Source organism: Odontesthes bonariensis, chromosome 17 (genome assembly GCF_027942865.1).
Source record: "Odontesthes bonariensis isolate fOdoBon6 chromosome 17, fOdoBon6.hap1, whole genome shotgun sequence".
Classification (NCBI taxonomy): Eukaryota; Metazoa; Chordata; class Actinopteri; order Atheriniformes; family Atherinopsidae; genus Odontesthes; species Odontesthes bonariensis.
Window position 1 is genome coordinate 13,473,536 of NC_134522.1, and position 21,973 is coordinate 13,495,508.

General features: G+C 45.0%; 2 protein-coding genes across 8 annotated transcripts in view; one reads left to right on the plus strand and one right to left on the minus strand.

Annotated features, from left to right (window-relative positions):
• The first annotated feature begins 2,429 nt into the window (after positions 1 to 2,429).
• On the plus strand, positions 2,430 to 4,877 carry id2a (inhibitor of DNA binding 2a). Its single transcript, XM_075448894.1, has 3 exons — positions 2,430 to 2,890; positions 3,175 to 3,235; positions 4,127 to 4,877. The coding sequence occupies exons 1-2, from the start codon at positions 2,537 to 2,539 to the stop codon at positions 3,229 to 3,231; spliced, it is 411 nt and encodes a 136-aa protein (XP_075305009.1). The 5' UTR covers positions 2,430 to 2,536; the 3' UTR covers positions 3,232 to 3,235; positions 4,127 to 4,877.
• A 1,370-nt stretch (positions 4,878 to 6,247) lies between these two features.
• kidins220a (kinase D-interacting substrate 220a) overlaps positions 6,248 to 21,973 on the minus strand; it is a 47,007-nt gene continuing 31,281 nt past the window's right edge. For 3 of the 7 annotated variants that reach the window (XM_075448885.1, XM_075448886.1, XM_075448890.1), the window contains 9 exons: positions 17,389 to 17,567; positions 15,316 to 15,527; positions 14,816 to 14,929; positions 14,195 to 14,254; positions 10,778 to 10,894; positions 10,506 to 10,604; positions 9,222 to 9,440; positions 8,200 to 8,421; positions 6,248 to 7,783 (listed from right to left, as the gene is read on the minus strand). In XM_075448885.1, coding sequence (XP_075305000.1) covers positions 6,881 to 7,783; positions 8,200 to 8,421; positions 9,222 to 9,440; positions 10,506 to 10,604; positions 10,778 to 10,894; positions 14,195 to 14,254; positions 14,816 to 14,929; positions 15,316 to 15,527; positions 17,389 to 17,567 — 2,125 coding nt within the window. In that variant the 3' untranslated portion in view covers positions 6,248 to 6,880. Of the gene's footprint in view, positions 7,784 to 8,199; positions 8,422 to 9,221; positions 9,441 to 10,505; positions 10,605 to 10,777; positions 10,895 to 12,001; positions 12,035 to 14,194; positions 14,255 to 14,815; positions 14,930 to 15,315; positions 15,528 to 17,388; positions 17,568 to 21,973 lie in introns of all 7 variants that reach the window. The other 4 variants (XM_075448891.1, XM_075448887.1, XM_075448888.1 and 1 more) reach the window with 4 other exon arrangements.

The following is a 21,973-nucleotide window of genomic DNA, read 5'->3' on the forward strand; positions in this document are numbered from 1 at the left end:
AGATCGTTTGAGCCGTTTTACCTGGCCGGTTTAATATCTTAAAAAAACTGCCTTTCATAAATCTAGATCACATTTTGTAAAATCATCTCGTGCTCTTCGAGAGAGCAGAGAATGTGGTGTCAAAAGTAGACAAAGTCAAATATTTTCCCATGAACTCCGGTGGGGTTCAGCAGAATAAGGAGCAGGAAACTGAAATCACCCCACTCTACATTAGCCTATGTGACAAAACTTGGTTACATTCCATTACATTTGTTTGGAGGCTGCGCCGGCCCCCTGAAAGCACCAGCATAAAGACAGTCCCGCGGAGACCCGAAGCCGTCCCGAGTTCTCACTTCCCTGGTTCGGCCCCCGGGTTGATCAGCTGAGAACCACCTCGGACTGACATCCCCGAAACCCCGTATCCATGGAAACCGCCTCAGCGGCGCCGCGAGGGCTTGGCTCCAGGGCTGCTGTGAATGAGATGACGTCACGGCGCCGGCGCCAGAGAGTCTGCTCCAAAAGGCAGAGCGAGACGGAGAGGGGAGGGGAGAGAGAAGGAGGCAAGGAGAAACAGGGAAGAAGAGGAGGAGAGGTTGGGTGAGGCTGCCGCCGGTGGAGCGCTCGGCTTTGCACCGACGTGCTCTTGCGCCAATTCATCACCTGTCTGTGAGGCATCAGTCTGTCAGGGGCGTCGGGCGAAATAGGTACACAGCTGTGGGAGCGAAAGGAAGAAGGGAAGATAATGGAAAATACCTATCGCACCAGATGTGGACACGGACAGCAGGAGTTCCAGATTATGTTAGAAATGCATAAAGCAGCTGAAGGAGAAGCTGCGCGTGAACAGATCCGCGCGTAAAATACAATGGCACAGATGGTGTTTTGCTGGATTTCAAATTGAAAAAAAAACCCCAAAAAAACAAAGAATCCTACAGAACATCTCTGATATTTCCGAGCAGTGTGTCCGGACTCAAAATCACCATTACACTTAAATACAGGGCAAGGACGCGTCGGAGCGACTTCTCTGTCCATGTATGAGCAACCTGCCTCTAATCCTGCTTCTTCTGTTTTACACAATAGCTGCTGGATTATCTTTGACTTTTAGGATAGCTTTCATTCTACCTTTCAGCTCATAGCCTGTGTGAATTAACAGAAAACACGATAATTCAAATATTTCCTCCAAAAGTCTCGGAATTTAAGTGAAATGTATGCAAGTCCCTTCCACTAGAACAAAACAAAACAAAAAAAACATCGATTGATTTCGTCTGAATCAAACATAATCCTCAAAGCCAAAAATCGAGCACATCACAACAGCCTTCACCTGCCCCTAGGGGCAATTACTTAGCGGAGTATCAAACGGCTCCCTCTGTCAACTCCATCTGAAGAATGAAGCGTGAAATTCCTACAAACAAATGGCTCATTCAGAAAACATTAAAATGTCAGTTGTTGTTAATCACGTCTTCACGAACTCGGATATGAAAGCCACATTTTCAGAGTTTTCAGGTGACGACAAGGTGCGCGGGACACTCGCCTGATAACGTTTGCAAAAAAAAAAAAAACACAACTTTCACACACATTAGGCCTTCGATCGTCACGAAAGGGCTGCGTAAAAGCAATCCGCGTGAATGTTGCGCACCATCTCTTAGATTTTCAGAGACTATTGTATGTTTCCAACAATGAATAAAGAAACACGCATCACCTTCTGAGATCATACAGATCCCCTCTGTGTGTTGTGCTCATAGGGTCACGTTTATCCCCCCCCCCCCGTTTCCCCAAGTGGAAGCTGTTTCAATTTTGCCACTTAAACAATTTTCGGACGCAATCTTTCCCAGTTTGGTTATCAGCTTCAGAAAGTGGCCCTCACACCGGTTTGGGCTGTTGTGAATTAAGAGCCATCAAACGCGCCCGATACGTTCCCCTGCTCAACACCTCCAACACCACACGCCGACTGAATGTGTTGGTACATGTAAAAAAAAATGAGCACCAGCTGATTGAGAACATACTACTGTAGCTGTCAACGAGACAGACTTTTGGACTTACGCGCAGATGTTCCTTTTTCCTGACTGTTCCCTTTTGATTTTCAAAACCATCTTTCAAAACAAATCTGCTTGATCTTCATCGCAAAACTATAAGCTCCCATTTACAACGGGCACGCGCGTGCTCAGAGCCTCTCCTTGTCAACTGACATCCATGCGAATCATTAATTTTCTTGATCAGAAACAGGTAAGGGCTTAATTTTCCAAATTGCCCACCGGAGCTGCTGAGGCGCCCTCTGGGTTCCGCCTCCAACATGCGTTGCCACTGGAAACGCGATGGGGAAGAGGCGTGGTTTGAGTGAGAACAGCCAGTAGAAGGCCACTAAGTCGCTGAGTGACACCTTGGCCGCTCCCTATCAGCGCTTTTGACCCGCCCACGTCTCACGCACAAGCTGCTGCCTATATAAACCACACTGACAACAAGGTAATCCAGTCTGATCGCTGATCGTCTGACAAATACCGGACTAACAAGAAGCAAGATATCGACACAGGCAGACCCTCTCGCTAAACTTAACACTGACAAAATGAAAGCAATAAGCCCCGTGCGGTCTTTCCGGAAAACCAACGCGAATTTATCAGAGCACTCCTTGGGAATCTCTCGGAGCAAGACCCCGGTGGATGACCCGCTCAGCCTGCTGTACAACATGAACGACTGCTACTCCAAGCTGAAGGAGCTGGTGCCCAGCATCCCCCAGAACAAGAACGTCAGCAAGATGGAAATCCTGCAGCATGTCATCGACTACATCCTGGACCTGCAGATTGCGCTAGACTCCAGTGTCGCACTAACCAGCCTGCATCACCCCGCGCGGCCGGGGCAGACTCCATCCAGGACCCCTCTGACCACCCTCAACACAGATATCAGCATCTTGTCATTACAGGTAATTACACACGCACCCCGAACGGAAAGCCATATCCCAGTGTGTTGTGAAATAGGTTTAGAGGCTTTTCATTTGCGCGCATAAACAGCGCGCCTCTGTAGCCAATGCGTAACTCGCACAAAATGGCTTGTTGGAAGGGAAAACGGCATGTTTTTCCCCTCTTTTGTTCCGCTTCAGACGAGCAAGATGTTCGACTTGCATCGCGTTGTTGCAAAGCCAGACACCTCAATCGAAAGCTGCGTTAAGACCTAACATTTGGACTGTGTTTGTTTGTTTGTTTTCAGTCCCCGGAGTTGCCATCAGAGCTGATGACAGATGACAGCCGGACTATGCATCGTTAAAGCGGTAAGTAGGCTGTCCTCATGTCTGCTGCTGCATTCTGTCCAGGGCTTTTAGGCTCCGCTACAGCCTGTCTCCCAGTCTGCTGGAGCAGAATGGGCTAGAATTACCACTTACCGATCCATTTGTTCCCCTGCTAATGCCGTCTCACGTTGCTGTAATGGTCCCAGCATGTTTTTTTCTGTGTGTGTGTGTGTGTGTGAGAGAGAGAGAGAGAGAGATAGAGGGAGAGAATGCGCTGCAGCACCGGGGCGTCATTTCTGACACGGCATGGACAGTTGGCTGACTTCAAGCCAGTTTTTGGACACATTAGTCCCGAAACAGAACCATCACATTATTTCATTGGCAGCTTTGGGGCTTGCCTGTGTCAGAAAGGTGACCCAGATTAATCCAATAACTGCGTGACTCGTCAACTGAAGCCAAAAGACGTTTAGTTGGCAGATATTTCGCCTAGGAGTTGGGAGGAATTACATGGAGGATTTTCGCTCCAGGCTGCTTGTTTGACTGTATACAAGTAGCAGTCGTCAGGGTTGTATTATACCCTCTTGTGTCTATAATGAAGAGCATCTGTAACAGGAAAATAATGGCTGTTTGGATTACTGCTACTACGATGTCTGCACATAATTGGTACAAGAAGCGGGTAGGCGCCAGCTGAGCGGCAATTACGCTGATTCTTCCCCAGATTGTAGGCTGAAGTTGTGCGAAAAGTGTGTGCGTGCACGGCGCCCCTATTCCCCATCCCTGTGTGTGTGTACATCTGGAGCGCAGGGTTTGCTTAGTATTGGGAGTGTTTGGTTAAATGTTAAAAACTGCGGCTTCCTCCCTGGCGCCAGTCTGTCCGGATCTCTGCCCTGTTTGCGTTTTCTAAACACGCCTCTCTTTCTCAATCTTTTGCAGGTGTTTGGTCAAGACGCAAGAACACACACACACAGACACACACGGGACCTTGGGAGCAGGACTTTCCCCCCTCCAGCCTCTGTCCTCCAGGCCTGGACTTTTTTTTTTTCTCTCTCTCTCTCTCTTTTTTAAAACCATTTTTTTCTTTTTCTTCTGACGCTGAAATCCAGAGACTTTTGCTTATAATGGGACAATCTTATGTGATGTGTTTTCTGTTTGGACACTTCATTATTATTTAACTTAAGAATTTTTTTTTTTTTTTTTTTTTTTTTTAAGAAAAAAAAATGGAAGTGGAAGGCGCGTTATGTTCCCTGCTGTGGGAGGAAAAATGAGATTATTGTCACAAGGATTATTTCCCCTCCCTCACCCCCCTCACCCCCTCCCTCTCCTTGTTGAACTCTTCGCTTTTTTTGCGGAGGTGGGAACGTGTATAGAACAGACAACTCGGTTAGTTACTGTAAAAAAAAGAAAAAAAAGTTTAGTCTTGTCTTGTCAGAATTGTTGGCACACGAAGGACTGGACGATGTTTAAAGAAAAGAAAAGAAAAAAAATAGAAAACAAACAAAAGAAAAGACAAAAGTTCAAATGAAAGAATGAAATCTTGTGAACTCTCCTCCGGGAGTTTATCTTGTATAGTTGCAGGAATTTGAAACTTCTGCAAAAGTGTAATGTTGTACTTAATTATGCTGAAACTTTTTATAAAAGTAATGTAAATTGTACCGTTTTTATACAAAATAAATCAAAAACACAAGTTGAAAATGTTTCATTTGGGGACATTTCGGAGGTGGGGGAGGGGGACTGTGCGTAAAAAGCAGAAACTGTACGTGCAGCAGTTTTCTGTGTGGGTATGAGCGCCCTGATTGCGCATCTGAGGCACTTGAAAACAAATCACACAAAGTGTCCTTATCAGACCTGCAGTACGTGACCCGTAATGGTCCAAAACATAGCGTCAACACTTCCTCGGGGCAAACACGACCTGCAGGCTCGTGAGCTTGTTTGGAGATTATTTGGGGCGCCACAGACTGATTGACTGCACTTTTACTTTCTCACATGCTATGTAAAGTAAATAGGATTAAGCGGTTTAGCGTGGCAGACTGAGCCTTTTAAGCACTGGGCCGAGGCAATGCCGTTTTTAAAGGTAGACAATTATGGAAATTTAACTTTGGGGGGAAGAGAACGGAGTCTCTGATGCGTTACTGATCCCCATGAATGTTCAACCGATTACTTAGGGCAGTAACTGGTTTAGTTTTCAGAGGAACTTTAAATGGATCAGGCTGCCTTTCACCATATTTTCCAAATTAATCTCTATTAAAACTCCATTTGACGGATCACACGTCTAGAAATGAATAATATATGAGCTTGTCACTCGAGGGGAGGACTGCGGATCCAGTGAAAATGAACAGTCAAAAGATGATGGAATGCGCTGTCAGTCCCAGGTGATACGCTGGGGAACTCTACACCAAAAAAGTCTGATTAAAGTCTTAAATGACTTAATTAAAGGCAGAACACTTTAGAGCTGGTCTAAAAGGCAACTTTGTAGTGGATAGGTTGAAATGGGGGGTTAAGTGGCAGCATTGATCCTCTGGTTAAAAAACAAACAAAAAAACAACTCACCGATACTTTCATACCACCAACCAGCATGCTGACACACACGTGACCTTTACTCCATGGAGTATAAAATGGGATGCGTCTTGCTCAAGAGTAGGCATTTGTGAAATTAGAACCTATAAGATATCAGATTTGGATTAATAGAAACTACAAATTCGATTTATATGAAAGTACCAAAAAAAAAGAAAAAAAAAATCTCCCCTTACATGTCAACACTCAGGTTGAGTCGTGTTGGTCTGTGGTTTGACTTGTCTTCGCCCCAAGTCTGTTACAGGTTTGTAAGGAGAGCGCGCCATCTATCGGACAACAGCCGTCCTGCAAGTGACGAGCCCCCGTTGCCTATCACCCTCTCTGTCTCCTAAAACTGCCTTCCATTAAATATGAAACGGCAAAAAACCATAGTTTTAGATGACGCATTCCGGTTTATTTACGAATTAATCAAGCATACAGCAACTTGATCGTGCAAACGGCTGGATTTCCTGCAAAGAAATGCAGAAAAAGAGAGGACATCGATTCATTTCAAGTGTTTATTGATCTACAACACAACTTGTGCACAAACAAACACTAACTTTGGAGTCTAGCGCATGCATTTCTTCTATCACAGAAAACTGCCAACAATGAAGTTCACTTCTACGTATTTGAAATGTTTCAACTTTACAACACAGCACCGCACAATGCACTCTGGAAGCGAAGGGTTTCAGTAACACCCAAGCTTTTTCAGTCAGGACTACCTTTTCTTTGAACACCGCATTTTGAAAACAAACATTCCTTCACTTGACACAACAATTACCACAAAACAGCACCACATTCACATAGGAGAGAACTCTACACACACAGCAGTACGCTCTTGTAACATCAGAACACATTCAAGAGACCTGAAAGTTTTTTTTTTGGTAACATACAATCCCAAAAGTCATCTCATTGTTTTTTAAACTAAAGGGGATTTTTATTTTCCCACCAAATATTTAAAGCTTCTGGATGCACCACGCTTGATCTGCACCGCCAACACTTTCTCCTAACAACAGAACGGATATCTACTCTAATTCTTTGGAGCACATAACAACATCGAGACTATAATTCTGCTACCCGCAACATCAAGAACGAGCCCCTACACGACCCGTCTCAGAAACAAACACACGCCGCTTCTCAGAGGACACTCTCCCTCTCCTCTCCCAGATTGATGGTGCACAGGTTCTGGTTGTGGTGGATGGTGGCAGCCGTGGTGTTGGCCGTGCTGCTGCCAGGGGTGATGAGGACAGCTGGCGGGATGACCAGGCTGGCAGAGGAGGTGGTGGACTCTGTGCCTGTGATGTTAGTCTGCTGCTGATGGCTGTTGTTGGTGTTGGTGTTGGTGTCGATAGGGCCGCTTGTGTTGTTATTCAGGGTGGTGTTGCTGGCGGTGCGGTTGAGGTTGCTGACCCCGTTGGAAGGCCACCCCTCATCTGGGCTGCTGGCCATTAGGCTCGCTTCTGATGCAGCTTCCGAGCAGATGGACATTCGGGCCACGGCGGCATCCTGCAGGCCGCTGAGGCTGCTGGGGAGCAGGCCTCTCCTCTTCACCAACCCCTCCAGCTCCAGCTCAATTAGACTGGGCCTCAGGGTTTCTCCCTCTCCGTTAGTGTCTCCTTCAGGTTCCTCAATGGAGGGGTCTGAGGAGGGGTCTGAGGAGCTGTCACTGGAGCGCATCCCTGAATCAGAAGAATCTTTCTTATCCAGGAAGATCTCTGTGAGGAGGCCAGGCTTGGTCAGCAGCCCAGGAGTCTGTGAGGCTTTTGCCTCTCTGTGGAGGAGAGGCGTGGTGTTGTCAGATTCTTCTGGGCCTTCTTCTGAGTCCTCCTCATTGGGCAGCCTGTGATAGTATGACCCAGCTCCTTTCTTCTTGGAGCCTGAGGTCCTAGAGGACAAGCTGTTGTCCATCTTCTCGTCCTCTTCACTGATGGGGTCCAGAAGCTGAGCATCGGCACCCGAGGCAAAATCTGTGGCGTCGGTACTTTTGGAGCCTCTCTTGGTGAAGGGCTTGCGGCTGTCTTGGTCCGTTCCTTCCTTGGCCTGAGGGGAAGGAAGATGATTCAGTAAGGAGAACAAAGAAATATACAGTATTCTGTGCTGCTGGTCCCCAAGAGGCCTCAGAGGAGGGGATTCCTGTCTCTCCCTTTAGTGCCAAGAGAAACAGAGTATAAGCCAACAATTAAGAAATACAAGAAGCAGTGATGTCCATTTTCCCAGTCCACACTTGGACTCTTGCCGTTGTGTAGGCCAGAAAAATATAACAATTGAAAACAAAAAGTTTTAGAGCACATAAGCTGACCTCAGAGCTGCATGTGTACAAGTTAATCAAAGTTACCGGCAACATATTCTCTGTAATTGGGGAGTGAGAAGCTCCACTCTAATTTGACTGACATATTTCTACCACTGGTGATGCTAAGACAAAAACAGAGACAGTGTACTTGTGACTGTCCACCCACCCCTTTGTCCTCTGAGCTGGAACCCTGGAGGAACTGTCCGGGGTGGGGCTGCACAGGCCTCTCACCCCCGCTGCCGGACAGTTCTATCTGGGCCATCTGAGCGATGTACTCCCTGTAGGCATCGCGGTACTCAGCCTGCTGCTTGTCTGTCAGCTTGCAGATGTCATTAGAGGATTCCTGAGAGTTGAGGCTGGACATGCTTGAAGTGCGGTTATTTGCCACCTGACAAGACGAGAAAAAGTTGGGTTGGCATGCAGACTCAGTTTGCTGGGGTACATGTTTGTATTAAAGATTCCTGAGCTTCAGTGCTTTACAATTCTGGGCTTTAAACCAAGTCACAAAAATAAAAAAAACATACCATAAATGTGTCACTTACAGTACATGCATTTCTCCAGATTCTAGGCTCCAATTGGCTTTCAACCAATGAAAAATTCAGAATATGAGAATAAAGTGAAAAAGTTGCTGGCACAGAACACAGATGAAGTGGCAATGAAAGCCGTGCTGTGTTTTCAGTGCTGGGATTAAATTTGAAACAATTCACAAAGTGAGACCATTTAAAATAGCAGCAGAGCCAGCTGTCTACGTGTGAACGTTTGCTCGTGTCTCAGAGATTTTGCAAATTGGGAAATAGGGAGAGTGAAAATAACAAACAGGGGGCCCCTTGACACCTTCTTGTGTGCTGCAGTGTGTGTATGTATTTTTAATTCTGTCAAACTCAAGAGCAACACGAGCTCACTCTGCCATGCTCTTGTCTCACTCAAAACCATGATACTTCACAACTATTGAGGTCATCAACACATTGGCTCGGTGCAGCGAACACGTGGCCGTTCGACAGTTTGGGGACGTGACCTTTTCTAATAGCATCTGCAAGTGTTGTACATTCACACAAAAAAAATGATCCTTTTCATCTCTTATGCATGTGTATATCTGCAAATATAAAGCGTGTGCACACAGTGAATGTCTGTCTGATCGCATTCGCTGCTTCAACATGTTTACATAAAGCTCCTGATGGGAGGACTGACCGGCCAGTGGGAGTTGTGGCTGCGTCTCGGAGGCTCCTCCAGCCCCACTCCGCTGAGCTCCTCGAAGCTGAGGTTGAGGCTGAAGGCCGGTGCCTCATGCTGGGCTCCCCCCGAGCGTCTGCTGGGCTCCCCGTGGAGTACACTGCTGCCCTGCTCACTAGCAGCTCGGGACTCATCCTGAAGCGCCGCCTGGTTTTCAGCGTGACGTTGCTCCATCACCTTGAAAATATGCCATGGTTCAATATCTGTGATGAATAAGTCATTTAAATGTGGTTTCGGGATGCTGTTGAGTCGATTCCCGTTTTGGGTACCCTCGGTTTGCCAGTCCCTAAGATTACACAAAGACGACCGCAAATAAATTTTACAAAACTCGGTGGAGAGATGGAGCATGGATAAAAGAAGAGCCCATTAAATTTTAAAATAAACGACAGACTTAAGACACTGGCCCCAGCGGAGGATGTGCCCTCGTAGTTGTCAATGTGTTTTCCCAGAGCATGTGACATACAAAACAAGTATGTTAGACATCAACAACAATAAAAGCATGTGCTTGTGAGAGGAAAATAGTGAGCTGTTCCTTAAGTAGAGCTACTCAGCTGTGCTCTCCTCCCCAACAATAACCTCCCTTCATCTAGATATCAGCCGGCCATCTTGAACCAGATGGCTGTGGTTACAGCATCCTGGCAACACAACACTGTTTTTTTTTTTGTTTTTTTTTTACATGGAGCTGTAAGGCCACTGCACTTTCCAGCTGCTTCTATGTGAGCCCTGCATCCAATCTTCAGCAAAACACGACCAATCCCGGACTCGGCTTTGATATTAGGAGCACAGACTGACAGCTGAGGAAGTGGAGCTGGCTACACGTGTTAGTGATTTCAGCCCCGGCTCAGCCGACTGGACCTCTGGCCGACAGAAGACTGCGCTTCTCGTAACCAGGATTATAAAATCTCCATCCCAATATCTCAAAGCAGAAAAAGATGTCTCATTATGAGATAATGTCTTGCGTCGCTTTTGGAATAAACCAGAGATGACATGAATCAACAGGAGGGCGCTGGCGGGGCTGAGTGTCTGTAAAGTGTCCCAAAGTGAGGGGGACTGAAAATGACCTGTATTTAAAGCCTTCCCTCCAAGAAGCAAAGAGGTGGCTTAAGTTGCTTTTGGTGAAGTGACACTTTCTTTGTCAGTCTTCTCAACAACAAAGATCTTTACTTCAGATCCAAAAAGATGCTCACAACAACATTATCAAAGTAGACCGTGAGATCAACGAAGGAAGGAAATTTATCTCACCGTTCCTCTGAAGAGCTGCCAATCGCCAAAGTTCATCTCCATCTCTTTCTTCAACTCGTCAAGGTTGCAATGAGTAAGCACTCGACCATTTATGTTAGCCTGCAATGGACATATTCAAATTGAAATATTTCAACATGCAAAAACCAACACAATGGATTCTTTAGGAGAAGCACGACAAAAACTAAATAAAAAAAGGGGGGGGGGGCATTACAAAGAGTAATAAAACATAACCAGAGACTCAGAAATGCCAGAACAGAAGTTTTAATGTATACCTTTTTGATGGTAGCTGCGTAATGAGGCAACATGTTGGGGTCAATTCCATCTATCTGTTTGAGACGCTCACACACCGCGTCAGTGCTCAAAGAGCTGAGCAGGACTGCGGGACAGCTCTGCACAATAACACACGGCGACACAGAGTAAAGAACCTTTTCAGGGATTATCAGGGCAAAGTCACACTCTGTTAGAGCAGCTCATCATTCCTAAAACACTGATTAGTGCAAATCGAGCAATGGTTACTGGCAAAGAGACATGCAGGCCTGTAACTGTGAGGCACAGACAGATGCAAAACCACAACCCCACACAGTAATTCTCTCTATCAGTCACACAATTTAAGAGTGTAAAGTGTAAAAGTAAACAAAGCTGCCAGCCCATCCAAATACACCGTTACCTGCTCTTATCCCTTTTCTCAGTGTATATATAAGCGCAATAAGTGTGTGCACAACACTTAAGGGATGGAGTCTGGAAGTCTGTGAGCCACACCGAGCGGCCGCTGCTGTTGAGAGGCTACGAGGCTCGATGTGAGTCATACCAGTTGCCTGTTGATGCTGCCTAAGGCCTCACACACAGCCGGCATGCCAACCGCTGGCACAAAAACCAAACAAACTTCATCCATCCCTCAGCCCTCTCCCTCTGGCTCTGCTCGTCTCTGTGACAAGCAAACTCCTTGGTCCTTCCTTTTCTTTCTTTCTCCCTCCCTCCCTTCCTTCCTTCCTTCCTTCCTCTCACATTCCTTCCTTCTGCTGACCTCCTACTCTCTTTTCCAACACTCTTTCTCTCTCTCCCATCTTTCTCTCCTGCTCCACCCGGCTATTAACACCATTAAGACCCCCCGGCTTTGTCTTTGGTTTCAAGGGAAAGAAGAGCAGGGCTTAGCTGGATTTTGAGTGGTAGTTAAACCAAAAAAAAGAAAAGAAAAACAGCTCATACAACACAGAACACAAAAGTAGGTGCTAACTTTCTCTAATTGTGGGGACGAATGCTTGCACTCAGTACGTTTAACTACTGTTCATGTCCATAATGCATTGGTTTTCTTATTTTAAGAAACTACGTTAGTAAATCTAACAACTATGACAGGATCTTAAGGTGTCTTTAAGTCACTTTCTACGGCATGCTGACTAGTAATGGAACATGTTAAGTGTTAAAGATGAGGTAGAGATGATGTATGGACACGAGGCTGAAATGCAGAGATAACAGAGGCCATGAAACCAAAGGTGTACCTGCTTTAATTTGTAAGGCAGCGACTTTAAATGCTTGATAAGGAGACAAAAAGAAGCAAACAGACGCAGTCAAAACCACAGATAGAGATTCAGAACACTGAGAAACTGAGACTGTACCTGTGAACAAACAAGGCGGAGAGGCAGAAATCAAGACAGAGAAGACAGACAGAGAAACAGGGAGACAGTGGCACACATGTTGAACTCGTCACCAGGGGATATGAAAGCCACAGACAACAGTGTCGACATTTATCCGTCTCACAGCAGGGGACGAGACGGCTTCTTTACAGCAGCCACACAGCCAGCCAGAGCCGTCAGCCTGGAAATGTAGAGGCTATTAGAAGTAGAATTATAAGACAAGAGGATTTTGTTTTTGTTGGAGTCACAATCTTTGCAGACAGAGCAGACTGTGAAAAGGCGCAGAGACAGAAAGAAGCACCCAGCGAAAGGAGGAGGCACATACAAAAAAACAGAAGTTTCATTTCAGGGAAGGCTCCTTGATTTAGACAGCACGCGTGTCTTCTAGGAACACGAGTGAAAGCGTGAATGTCTGTGTGTGTGTGTGTGTGTGTGTGTGTGTGTGTGTGTGTGTGTGTGTGAATCCGCCCAGTGTGTGTGTGTGATAAGACTGTAATTACAGCTGGGCTGAGCTCAGGACTGGGCAGAAAGATGGGGAAGAGGAAACAGAGCTCTGTGAGGGAGGAAGCGTCTTGGTATGGAGATAAGCTCTACCAGCGCTGGGCTCATTGTCAGTGTACAGAATGTGTATGTGTGTGTGTGTGTGTGTGTGTGTGTGTGTGTGTGTGTGTGTTGCCAGCCCCAACAGTTGCTCTGATGATAATCCCAGCAGCCAGAGGAATCCATACTCGCACTTACATCAGCTAGGCAATTACACTCGGCTAGGCCTGCTTACATAGCCAAGGAGTCGCACACAAATACATACACACACATTTGCAGATTTGTAGAAGTATAGGCAGATGAGAACACTACACTACGAGATTAAGCATGAATCTAAGCGGGGATGAAAATATGACAATTTATACGAAGGAAAGAGGCGGAAGATATGAGGAGCAAAAAGTGGTATAAACTTTAAGATACTGATGAAGGTATAAAGGACAGGATTTAAACATTTTTAAAGACACAAAATCCAGACAGATAAGCGGCAGTGAAAAAGAACATTAGACAGTAATCTATATTTAAATCTTACACACAGCCTCTCTCAGTGCTTGCTGGCAGGGCCCTGATAAGTGGCTTTGTGGAGCAGATATCTCCTGAGAAGTGTTATCATTAAATTGTTCTAATAGTAGCTGCTCTCACTGAATATGTGTGAATATCTGGATGCAGAAGTTTGATTCTTTCTCTCCATGCAATATATGAAATAATCAGAAAGAAAGAAAAAAATAAAAAAATCCCACATTCTGTCCACTAATACTTTCTGATTTCAAGAACCCTTTTGAAGTCACGTCTATTTATAAGAGAATTAGAAATTCAACTGTGCCAACGTCAGGAATAACGTCATTCAGAATGTTATCGTTATTATAGTCGAAGCACTCCTTATTATAGCAAGCATGGACTTATAGTCACACCTCATGCGGTCTCGAAGCCAATTGGATATCATCTGTTGACTTAGTCACCAAGAATGTCAACGTTTTAGGGTCTCAGGTTCAGTCAGCAGATTTCTGGGTACTTTAAAAAAAAACACAGCAACAGCTACACTGTCATCAGAAAATAGCCAGTGGCTTTGAGATTCTATTTCAGCCAGCGTGTTCAACATCTTTAGCCTGTTAAATGACTGTTAGCATGCGAGCACACAGAGCCTGCTAAAAATGGGATTTGTCAAAGTAACACAGACTACGACAGAAACCAGAAAGCTTCCTGTCGCTAAATCTGCCAAATTGTGCACGTACATGTGAAGATTTATATACGTGTTGCAGCAAATGCAGCCTTAGTATTTCAACATCCAACCACCAGCGGATTTGATCACCTTTTGTTCTACAGGACTTTCTCAATCAAAGCAACAGAGTACACAGCCTTTCAAATATACAGGTATGCATTTTATGCATGCAACACATCAAATTAAACAGTTTAAAGGATCAGGTCAACAGGCAGATTACAATGGACTACTTCTGTTACACAACTGTGTGTGCATAGGTGCACTATATGTGCTAATGCAACTGCTGATGTTAGTCAGGTTACCATGGTGGGGTCAGAGGGGCTTGAGGGGAGGCCTTCCCTAGCATCCTCTGCAATAACATCCTGATATGGGTGCAGAATGGAAACAAAGTTGTATAAGATGGAAGGTGAGTAAAGGCTGAGTTCATGACCATGCAGTTTATGGTATAACCTTCAACTTTTTTTAATTTAGGGTTTGGCTTTCGAAACAGAAACATCCCCCCCATCAGGGTCACGAGCTTCACCGTAGGCGAGTGCAGGAGCAGTGGAAGCAGGGTGAAAATAAAACCAACAAGAGGCAAAGGAAAAAATGGAACGCTGAAACAAAACGTGATAAAAAGGGAGGAGGGCAGGTAGATGGGAGGAGACAAGTATGTGAGAGAAGAGGATGTGTTCAAAAGAGCAGTAGATCAGACTTCTGTGATTTGCTCATGCAAGTTGATTGACACAATGGACTTGACTGCAGGCTAAACACTTAGCGGTGAGGCTCCGTTTAATCATCTTGATCTATTAATGAGTGAACGATGAGAGCAATGACACCTGCTCAAACTTACAAAAAGAAAATCCTATTAAACATCGTTGATCATCATCAAATGTGAGATGAAAAGACACAAGGAAAAGATCTAGTGCTTCCTCTTTACTTACAAGTCCACTGGCATCTTGGGGTTGACCGGGTGGTTTAAAGGAGGGGCGTGAAGATGAGGGGACATGGTGGGAGTATTGTCTTGGCAGGTGATACACATGATGGGGGAAATAAGGCTACAAGGGGAAAAAGAATGGATATGAGGATGCAGATGGGGAGGGGAGAAGAGGTAAACAAAATAAAATCAGAAAAATCAAGAGGAACTTCAGACAAAAGGATGTGGGGAAAAATATAAATGCAAAATTTGATCTTTCTCATGGTCATATGGTACAATCAACACCCGTTAAGAGCAAAAACAAGATTAACAGCAGAGTGGGTTTGCACAATACTGCATACTGATATTGTGCAAAAGATGAAATGAAAATCGATTACATACAGTGCCGACATTGAACAATACATACAATATTTTGATAAGCAATTCAGGGACATTTTCCATTCCTGCCTCTGTATGGACAAATGACAGATTAGTGCGGAAGGTAGAGGACTGGTTATCGCGTCTCACCCGGTTGTAGAAGGGGTGCTGAGGGCCAGTTATCCCACTGAAGTAGGAGCTATGAGGCTGAGGAGGCAGTGACCCAGCAAAGGAGCCTGTTGGGGAGCAGGCAGCAGAATGCTGGCCGTATCCTGACTGGGGACGGGGCACTGCCTCTTGCAGGGGCAGCGTGGGATAGGTCACTCCTCCCAAGTGCATCTGCTCCCTGGCCGCACGCACATCTAAGAGAGAAGGGAAAAGAACAAAGAAGAAAGAAAAAACAGTTTGATAAAAAAGTGTTTTTCTGTGATGCTGACGATCATGTCTTGGCGATGACTATCAAGACCCTTTAGATCCACCCACACATCACTAGATTAGGTTTATTTTATCTTCTCAGGGGAGTTTTGACATTTGTGAATCCAAAGAAAGTAATACATATCAAACAGTTGATTCACACAAGAGGAACATTTCTGGATGCTCAGAGCACTGCAGGGGGATTACAACAAGAGAAGTGTCCTTGACGTGTTCTCTTTCTCCAAAATAGGAGAAAAATCAAACAACTAAAAGTTAAGAGAAAACGGGACCAGGTTAAAAGAATATTCAGCTGCGTATTCCATTCCCATTTTGATTCCTGTATTAGTCTGTCTGCATGCAAACAGAGGACATCCTGATATTGTGTTTTCCAAATGATATGCCAAGTGATGACTCTGGCGCATGAAGGTCCTTGCTGTCCCTGATCGGAAAAAAGAAATTACCCTAGTAAACCAAGCAGATCATGTGAACTTGAATGCTTTCCCATAAATCTATTTGAATTTGAGAGGACTTGAGTAGGATCTAAGTGGGGAACTTTGATAAAAACCATCCAAATTAAAGTGAAATAAGCCCGAAGACAGAACAGTGTTGCTCTGTGTCGCTGGCAAGAAAGTATGAACCAGAAACAGAAGCAGGCACCAGAATGTCTCCTGGTTATACAAGTGGCTGCTGAATGACACACTGAGTGAGACCCAATCCAGCCTGTGAACACAATGGGGGCCTTATGATGTGAGTCAAGCTCATGGACGGGTATCACTGACAGCACTGCCCACTGGCTGGCCACAGGACACTGGGCACCAAGTACCAACCGGTCATGGAGGAACTAAAGGGAGGCGGGATGACTGGGCAGGAGTATTGGTCACCTTCCGCTCCCCGTGGATGTGTGTGGAGTTGAAAACACCCACACATTCGGCACGCACACAGAAATAAACACATGTTTCATGGATACATACAGTGCACACACCTCAACACTTTTAGTCTGCACTTACAGACTGGACATCTGGTTGCGGAACTTGGTCAGCTGCGCCCTCCATGACTCAATGTTGGCTGAATGAAACAGACTTTCTGTGTGTGCGCGAGTATGTGTTTTCTGTGGTCTCGCAGCAATATGATGCAGCAGCTTCACACTAGACGTCATTGACACTCCTGTACAGCCTTAATGGCCGCTGACGCACGGTGGCACAATTACGGCGCTTTGTGATGCACTTTTATATCACAGAACAACAAGCTGAAATTTGGTGCAGCACTACGGGCAGAATGGTGACAGCGAGTGAGAACATTGTTCTGATTCTACAGCGCAGGAGTGATAACCTGCTCGACACTTGATTGGTTGGAAATGAGAAGCAAGCTGTTGGTTATTGAGAGTCCCTGCAGTGGGTGATTTTAGAGCAACCACTGCCACAATTCTGTGAGTAATGCCCCTGCCAATTGAGCTAGCACTGAACTCAATGCATCAGATAAAAGACAGTTCTCCATTTCTCCATGTTATGGTACAATATATGTTTTTAAAACAACTCAACTATACAACTCAGGAAGGCCACGGCCTGCAATTAAAAGCTGCAGAAGTAGCAGTAGAGTTGGACCGAATATGTTTGTCAAGCTGCCGTTCCAAAGTTCAAGTTTTAAAACTTACTGTGCTCCCTTCACACACAGCAGACAGCAACAACATTATGACATAGCAGATGGCACTTTCCCAAACCATCATCGAAGCACCAAATGTGGAAATTTCTTTAGGAGCAATATCGATCCCTGCTGTAGAGCCCAAAAGACGTGCAGAACCCATGTACAGACCTGCAATGATCTCCCTGAGTTTGGGGTCCAGGTTGACGGTGCAGGGCAGAAACATCTCCACATCTCTAGCTGTAAGGACAGGTGTTCTGGAAGAGAGGAATACCTCAAAGCTACGGATGTCGCCATCGATCTCCAGCAGCGGTTCGATATCCTTGGTGGTGGGGATATTTTTGGAGATTCTTCAGGGAAACATAAAAATAATTTTATTTGAGAGGGAGTTAGTGCACTGATCATTTTTGCTATACACTCATCAAGATATAAAAGAGACAGAATATGGTACTATAAACTGCACAAATAAGTCAACCTGTAAGTTTAAAAAAAAGAAAATCTGACTTGTGCATCCAAAGCGGAAAATGCAAAGTGTTACAAAGTGACAAAAAAGAAGAGGAAATAGCAAGCACTACTGTTAAGATTAAAAAGATATGCCAACGGTCATCATCATCATGAGAGCAGAGAGATAACTGGATTTAGAGAAGGCAAGATAGCAAAAGGGGGGATGTTCAATGACAGATAGAGTGAGGGATGTTATCTTTTCTAAGCAGAGGAGGAAACCTGAGAAGATGACAATCAGAGTCATTTAGCAAGCAGCAGACGGAAGCACGTCATGATGCACTGCTGTGGTTAATATGATGTTTGCTATCGCAGGCTCTAAGTAAACACCATGTTTGGAGATAGCTCCAATACAGCATGATATAGTTTTTTCCAGTCTACACTGCAAGAAAAAGCAAAAAAAAAAAAAAACTTTGTATGATACGTATAATGTCACACACTGTTTAAAATACAGAATATTATGATTTGAATTCATGCAACGTTGCACTGTACGGTGTAAACTGAAGCTTAAACTAGTGGTTCTAAATTGGCAACATTATGTTTGAAATAAAAGTATAAACTCAAGAATATTATGAGATGTAAAGCGGAAGATGGTATCAGTTGAATCAAGGACAGGGTCATAGGGGTCCAAGGATTTAAGGGATGCAATCACTAACAACTCAGATCACATCTCATTGATCCTATCAATCGGACATGAAAATATGAAACTGGGAGAGACTTATGACATTGGCCATTCATCACAAGAGTGAGCAGTTCTTATCAGATGAATGAGTAGACTCCACTCGGGAAGAGACATTTTTCTCATCTCTGCCTCCATTTGTCTTCCAAACCCTTCATCATTTTCTCAGTAACGCTTTTCTCCCTCTACATCCTGCTTAACCTTCCCTCCTTCCAGATCAACCCCAGCTTACCCTACTCTCCATGCATCACGCAGTCTGCCTACTGGAGCGCTCTGCTGAGATGAAAAGCTGGGTTTTTCCCCAAGTCTGATATGTTTTTGAGAGTGAACAGAGGCAGGCCTTTCTGTGCCTTGATTGGATGATTAGTAGCAGTGCTGCAGCACGCTAGCAAAGTCAGGATGAGGTCAGCAACTGGCTAGAGTTCAGCACAGCAGACTGTTAACTAAAGTTATCAGCTAACTTAATCCAGTTAGGCTGGTCAAAATGTTGCCTTGGCCCAGTCAAGTAAGGTTCTCATAACTCAGCAATGAGTGGTCAAAAACAAGACTGAACACACAGTTCCAAGTGACATAACTTCCATTGGCCTATGTTTTGGCTCTCCTGTCCAGACAGCTTCCAGTGAGTGAACAGGTAGGGGTCCAGTCTTCTGCTCAAGGACATTTTGACAGGACAGATGGTCGGTGGTGGATGCATCTGCTGCTGCAGAGCTTACACCTTTGACCTTGTGATCACAGGATGTCTCTGACCAAACGTACAGGTCTGGCAAGGAATACTGGGATAGGGGTGTCTTAATGAGATATTTTGTTAAATTTTTTTATTGGAAAAATGGCATTTTGCTCAACTCCCCCCAAACTGCCAGTAAATCTTTCGGTGGGGTGGTGCTAATTAGACAAATGAACTAAATCTAAAGTTTTGCATCTCTGGGTAATCCTGACCTATCTTTTTAAATCCATACGATTTTAGTAGCAGACATTTACCTCTTCGAACAGTCCAGGTGGGCCACACCAACCCACTGTCACTAGTTCACAGTCAGCACAGACTCACCTACGCTGACAGACAACAGAACAGGCTGCGAGCGAGCAGGACAAAAAGGCTCAGCGGGTTCAAATGCACAAAGCCCTCTCAGTGCTTTTTCAGGTAAAACCTTTAACAGGACCCAAAAGGTTGAGGAAGCTCCATGTTGGCACGCAGATGAACCCTGCTCGTGTAACCTCTGCTGCAGAGGATGAGTGGGCTGGTGATGGGGTAGATTATACAGGCGTGCGGACGCACACAAGAAGCACCAGTGATGGTGACATGACAGCACTACTGCTAATTAAAAGATCACTGACAAAAATAGCTGTAATGTCAACCGCAGACACCTGGGCAGGGTGGATGAGGAACATTAAGTGGTGTAGTGTGTGTGTGTGTGTGTGTGTGTGTGTGTGTGTGTTTGTGTGAGTGTTCCTTTTCTCATGAACTGCTTTAACCCATATACAGACTGAGAGAAGCCTGTGCTTTTCCCCCCCATTTCCTTACTGCTGTTTATTTGTGGGTCTGCAGACACAGACCAAAAGGAGCCAGTGACTCTCACGCTGACAAACACACACATGCACACAGGCCGCTTCCTTTTGCCATACAAAGATCACCCTCCAAAGACTTAAGGAATCTTATGTCTTTTTATAGAACCATCTATCATAACTCTATTATGTTAAATTAAGGAAGTAAAACAATAATGAAACTACACTTAAAATACTTTAAGCCTTTCCTTTCATACATCTGTTAGCGCCTTAAGAGTAATCTCGTTGATACTATAACAGCTAAGAATGTCAATCAATGTCAAGCTTTATGCATATCTAGCTTACCTATGTGTTTCCTCTCGCAAGCTCTATACTCACTGAAAATATACAGTAATACACACAGCTGCGTCTTCCAAAGTCAACCAGAAGAACAAGTCAAGGACATCTCTCACTGAGTTACCCCCGGACAGATGGAAAGAAACAAGAAGACACTGAGAGTCGGAAGTCCATTTCTGATGTTCCCAGCTGAGTTGTCGGACATATTTGCAGCCAGGAAGACACTGCGCAGAGCTCCTACTTAAACTATAGCTCATTAGGTAGTTGTTAAGAGAACAGAGAGCACCAATCAAGAGATTTTGTAAAAGAGAAATAACAAAAATAAGTGTCGGGCCAAATTCAATAGAATAAAAACTAATCAACATAACCCGTCAAATGGCAAAAGCCATTTGAAAATGAGGTTTAATTACTTCAAATGCAGTCGACTAATATTAAGTTGTTGGATTTGGCATTAAATAACTGACACAAATGATTTCAGATTTAGGCATTCTTATCAGCAATCAGTTGCTAAATGACACTATGGCTGTTCAGGTTGGAGCGCTCAGGAAGCCATTGTATTAGTTTCAAGCATGCGAAGGATGAACGTGATAAAGGCCAGCAGGCATCTCAGCAGCAGTTTTCTTACACAAAAAGCCCATTGATAGAGCCCAGCTTATAGCTTCAGCAGAACAGGCGCTTCGGTCCAACTACTCTGTGTGGCAAGGCCACTGAGAGCTTGTCCAAATGCTAATAGGTCCCAAAGCTGACTGGAGCATAGCCTTTCTTCTCCTCTCAACCTCCCACACACTGCAGCTGATGGGAATGAGCCGAATTCATCAATCTACTCCTTGCGTACACTCTTTGGGCACAGAAAGTATGAATGTGCCACTTGACTTTGCTTTACAGCTGCCCTCTGTGCTTACGGACAACATTCGCAAACACACCACAAAGAGGTGGTCTCTCTGCCAAACATTTCCATAAAGGGACCCAAAGACAGTGAGATGCCAGGAGAACAGACGACCGCCTGTGCACATTGTGTTTGAGAAGCTCAAGAGTTTCAATGTCAGACACTGTGTGACCAGTACAACAATGTGTGGGTGAAGAAGTTAACCAGGCCTGGGTCCGGCACATTCCTCTGCCGGTCAGAGTCATGTCAGAGCCGCTGGCAGTGTCTGCCAAGCGCGTGGATGAACACAGCAAGGTCCTCTCAGGGAAAACAGAGGACAGGCAAACTGGCGCGTGGTCTCGCAGCAACAATGCCGATGGAAGTTATTGTTACAGTGGAAGATGCCAAAGCCTCTACCACCCAAAAAGCAGAAAGAGAGAGCAAAAATGTGTTTTCACTTTAAATGACGCCATGTTCTTTGTCTCCTTCAAATTCAGATGCATTTCCTTGATCTGAATCAAATGCTTCAAGTCCTGTGGATCTCAGATTTTCTCTTTCTTCCTCATCTTGGCTGTGCCAACTGACAACTTGCGGCAATGTCTGTTTTCCACATGAATTTGTGGCAAAGTTTAGTTCAGGAATTGAAACTCTCGTGTATTAAATTTGACCTGTGCATCCCCAAGCAAACCACAGAGACAAGCAGGCTAATGGGAAACACACCACGCTGACAGAAACCAAGCAGCTTCGAAATAAGCGGCCTCTCTGCAAGACGGGTTAAGGACTCAGTGGTTCCCTGAAATGATGATTAAACTTAAGTGTAGCGCCAAAATGGAGCCTCCGTGTTTCAGGCCCCTACAACCTAAACTGAACCCTCC

What these genes read in the sequence shown, in the direction of transcription:
- id2a (XM_075448894.1), top strand. Translation starts at nt 2,537, where the DNA reads ATGAAAGCAATAAGCCCCGTGCGGTCTTTCCGGAAAACCAACGCGAAT. An exon ending in TCAGCATCTTGTCATTACAG is followed by an intron (nt 2,891 to 3,174) that starts GTAATTACACAC and finishes GTTTGTTTTCAG; the next exon opens with TCCCCGGAGTTGCCATCAGA.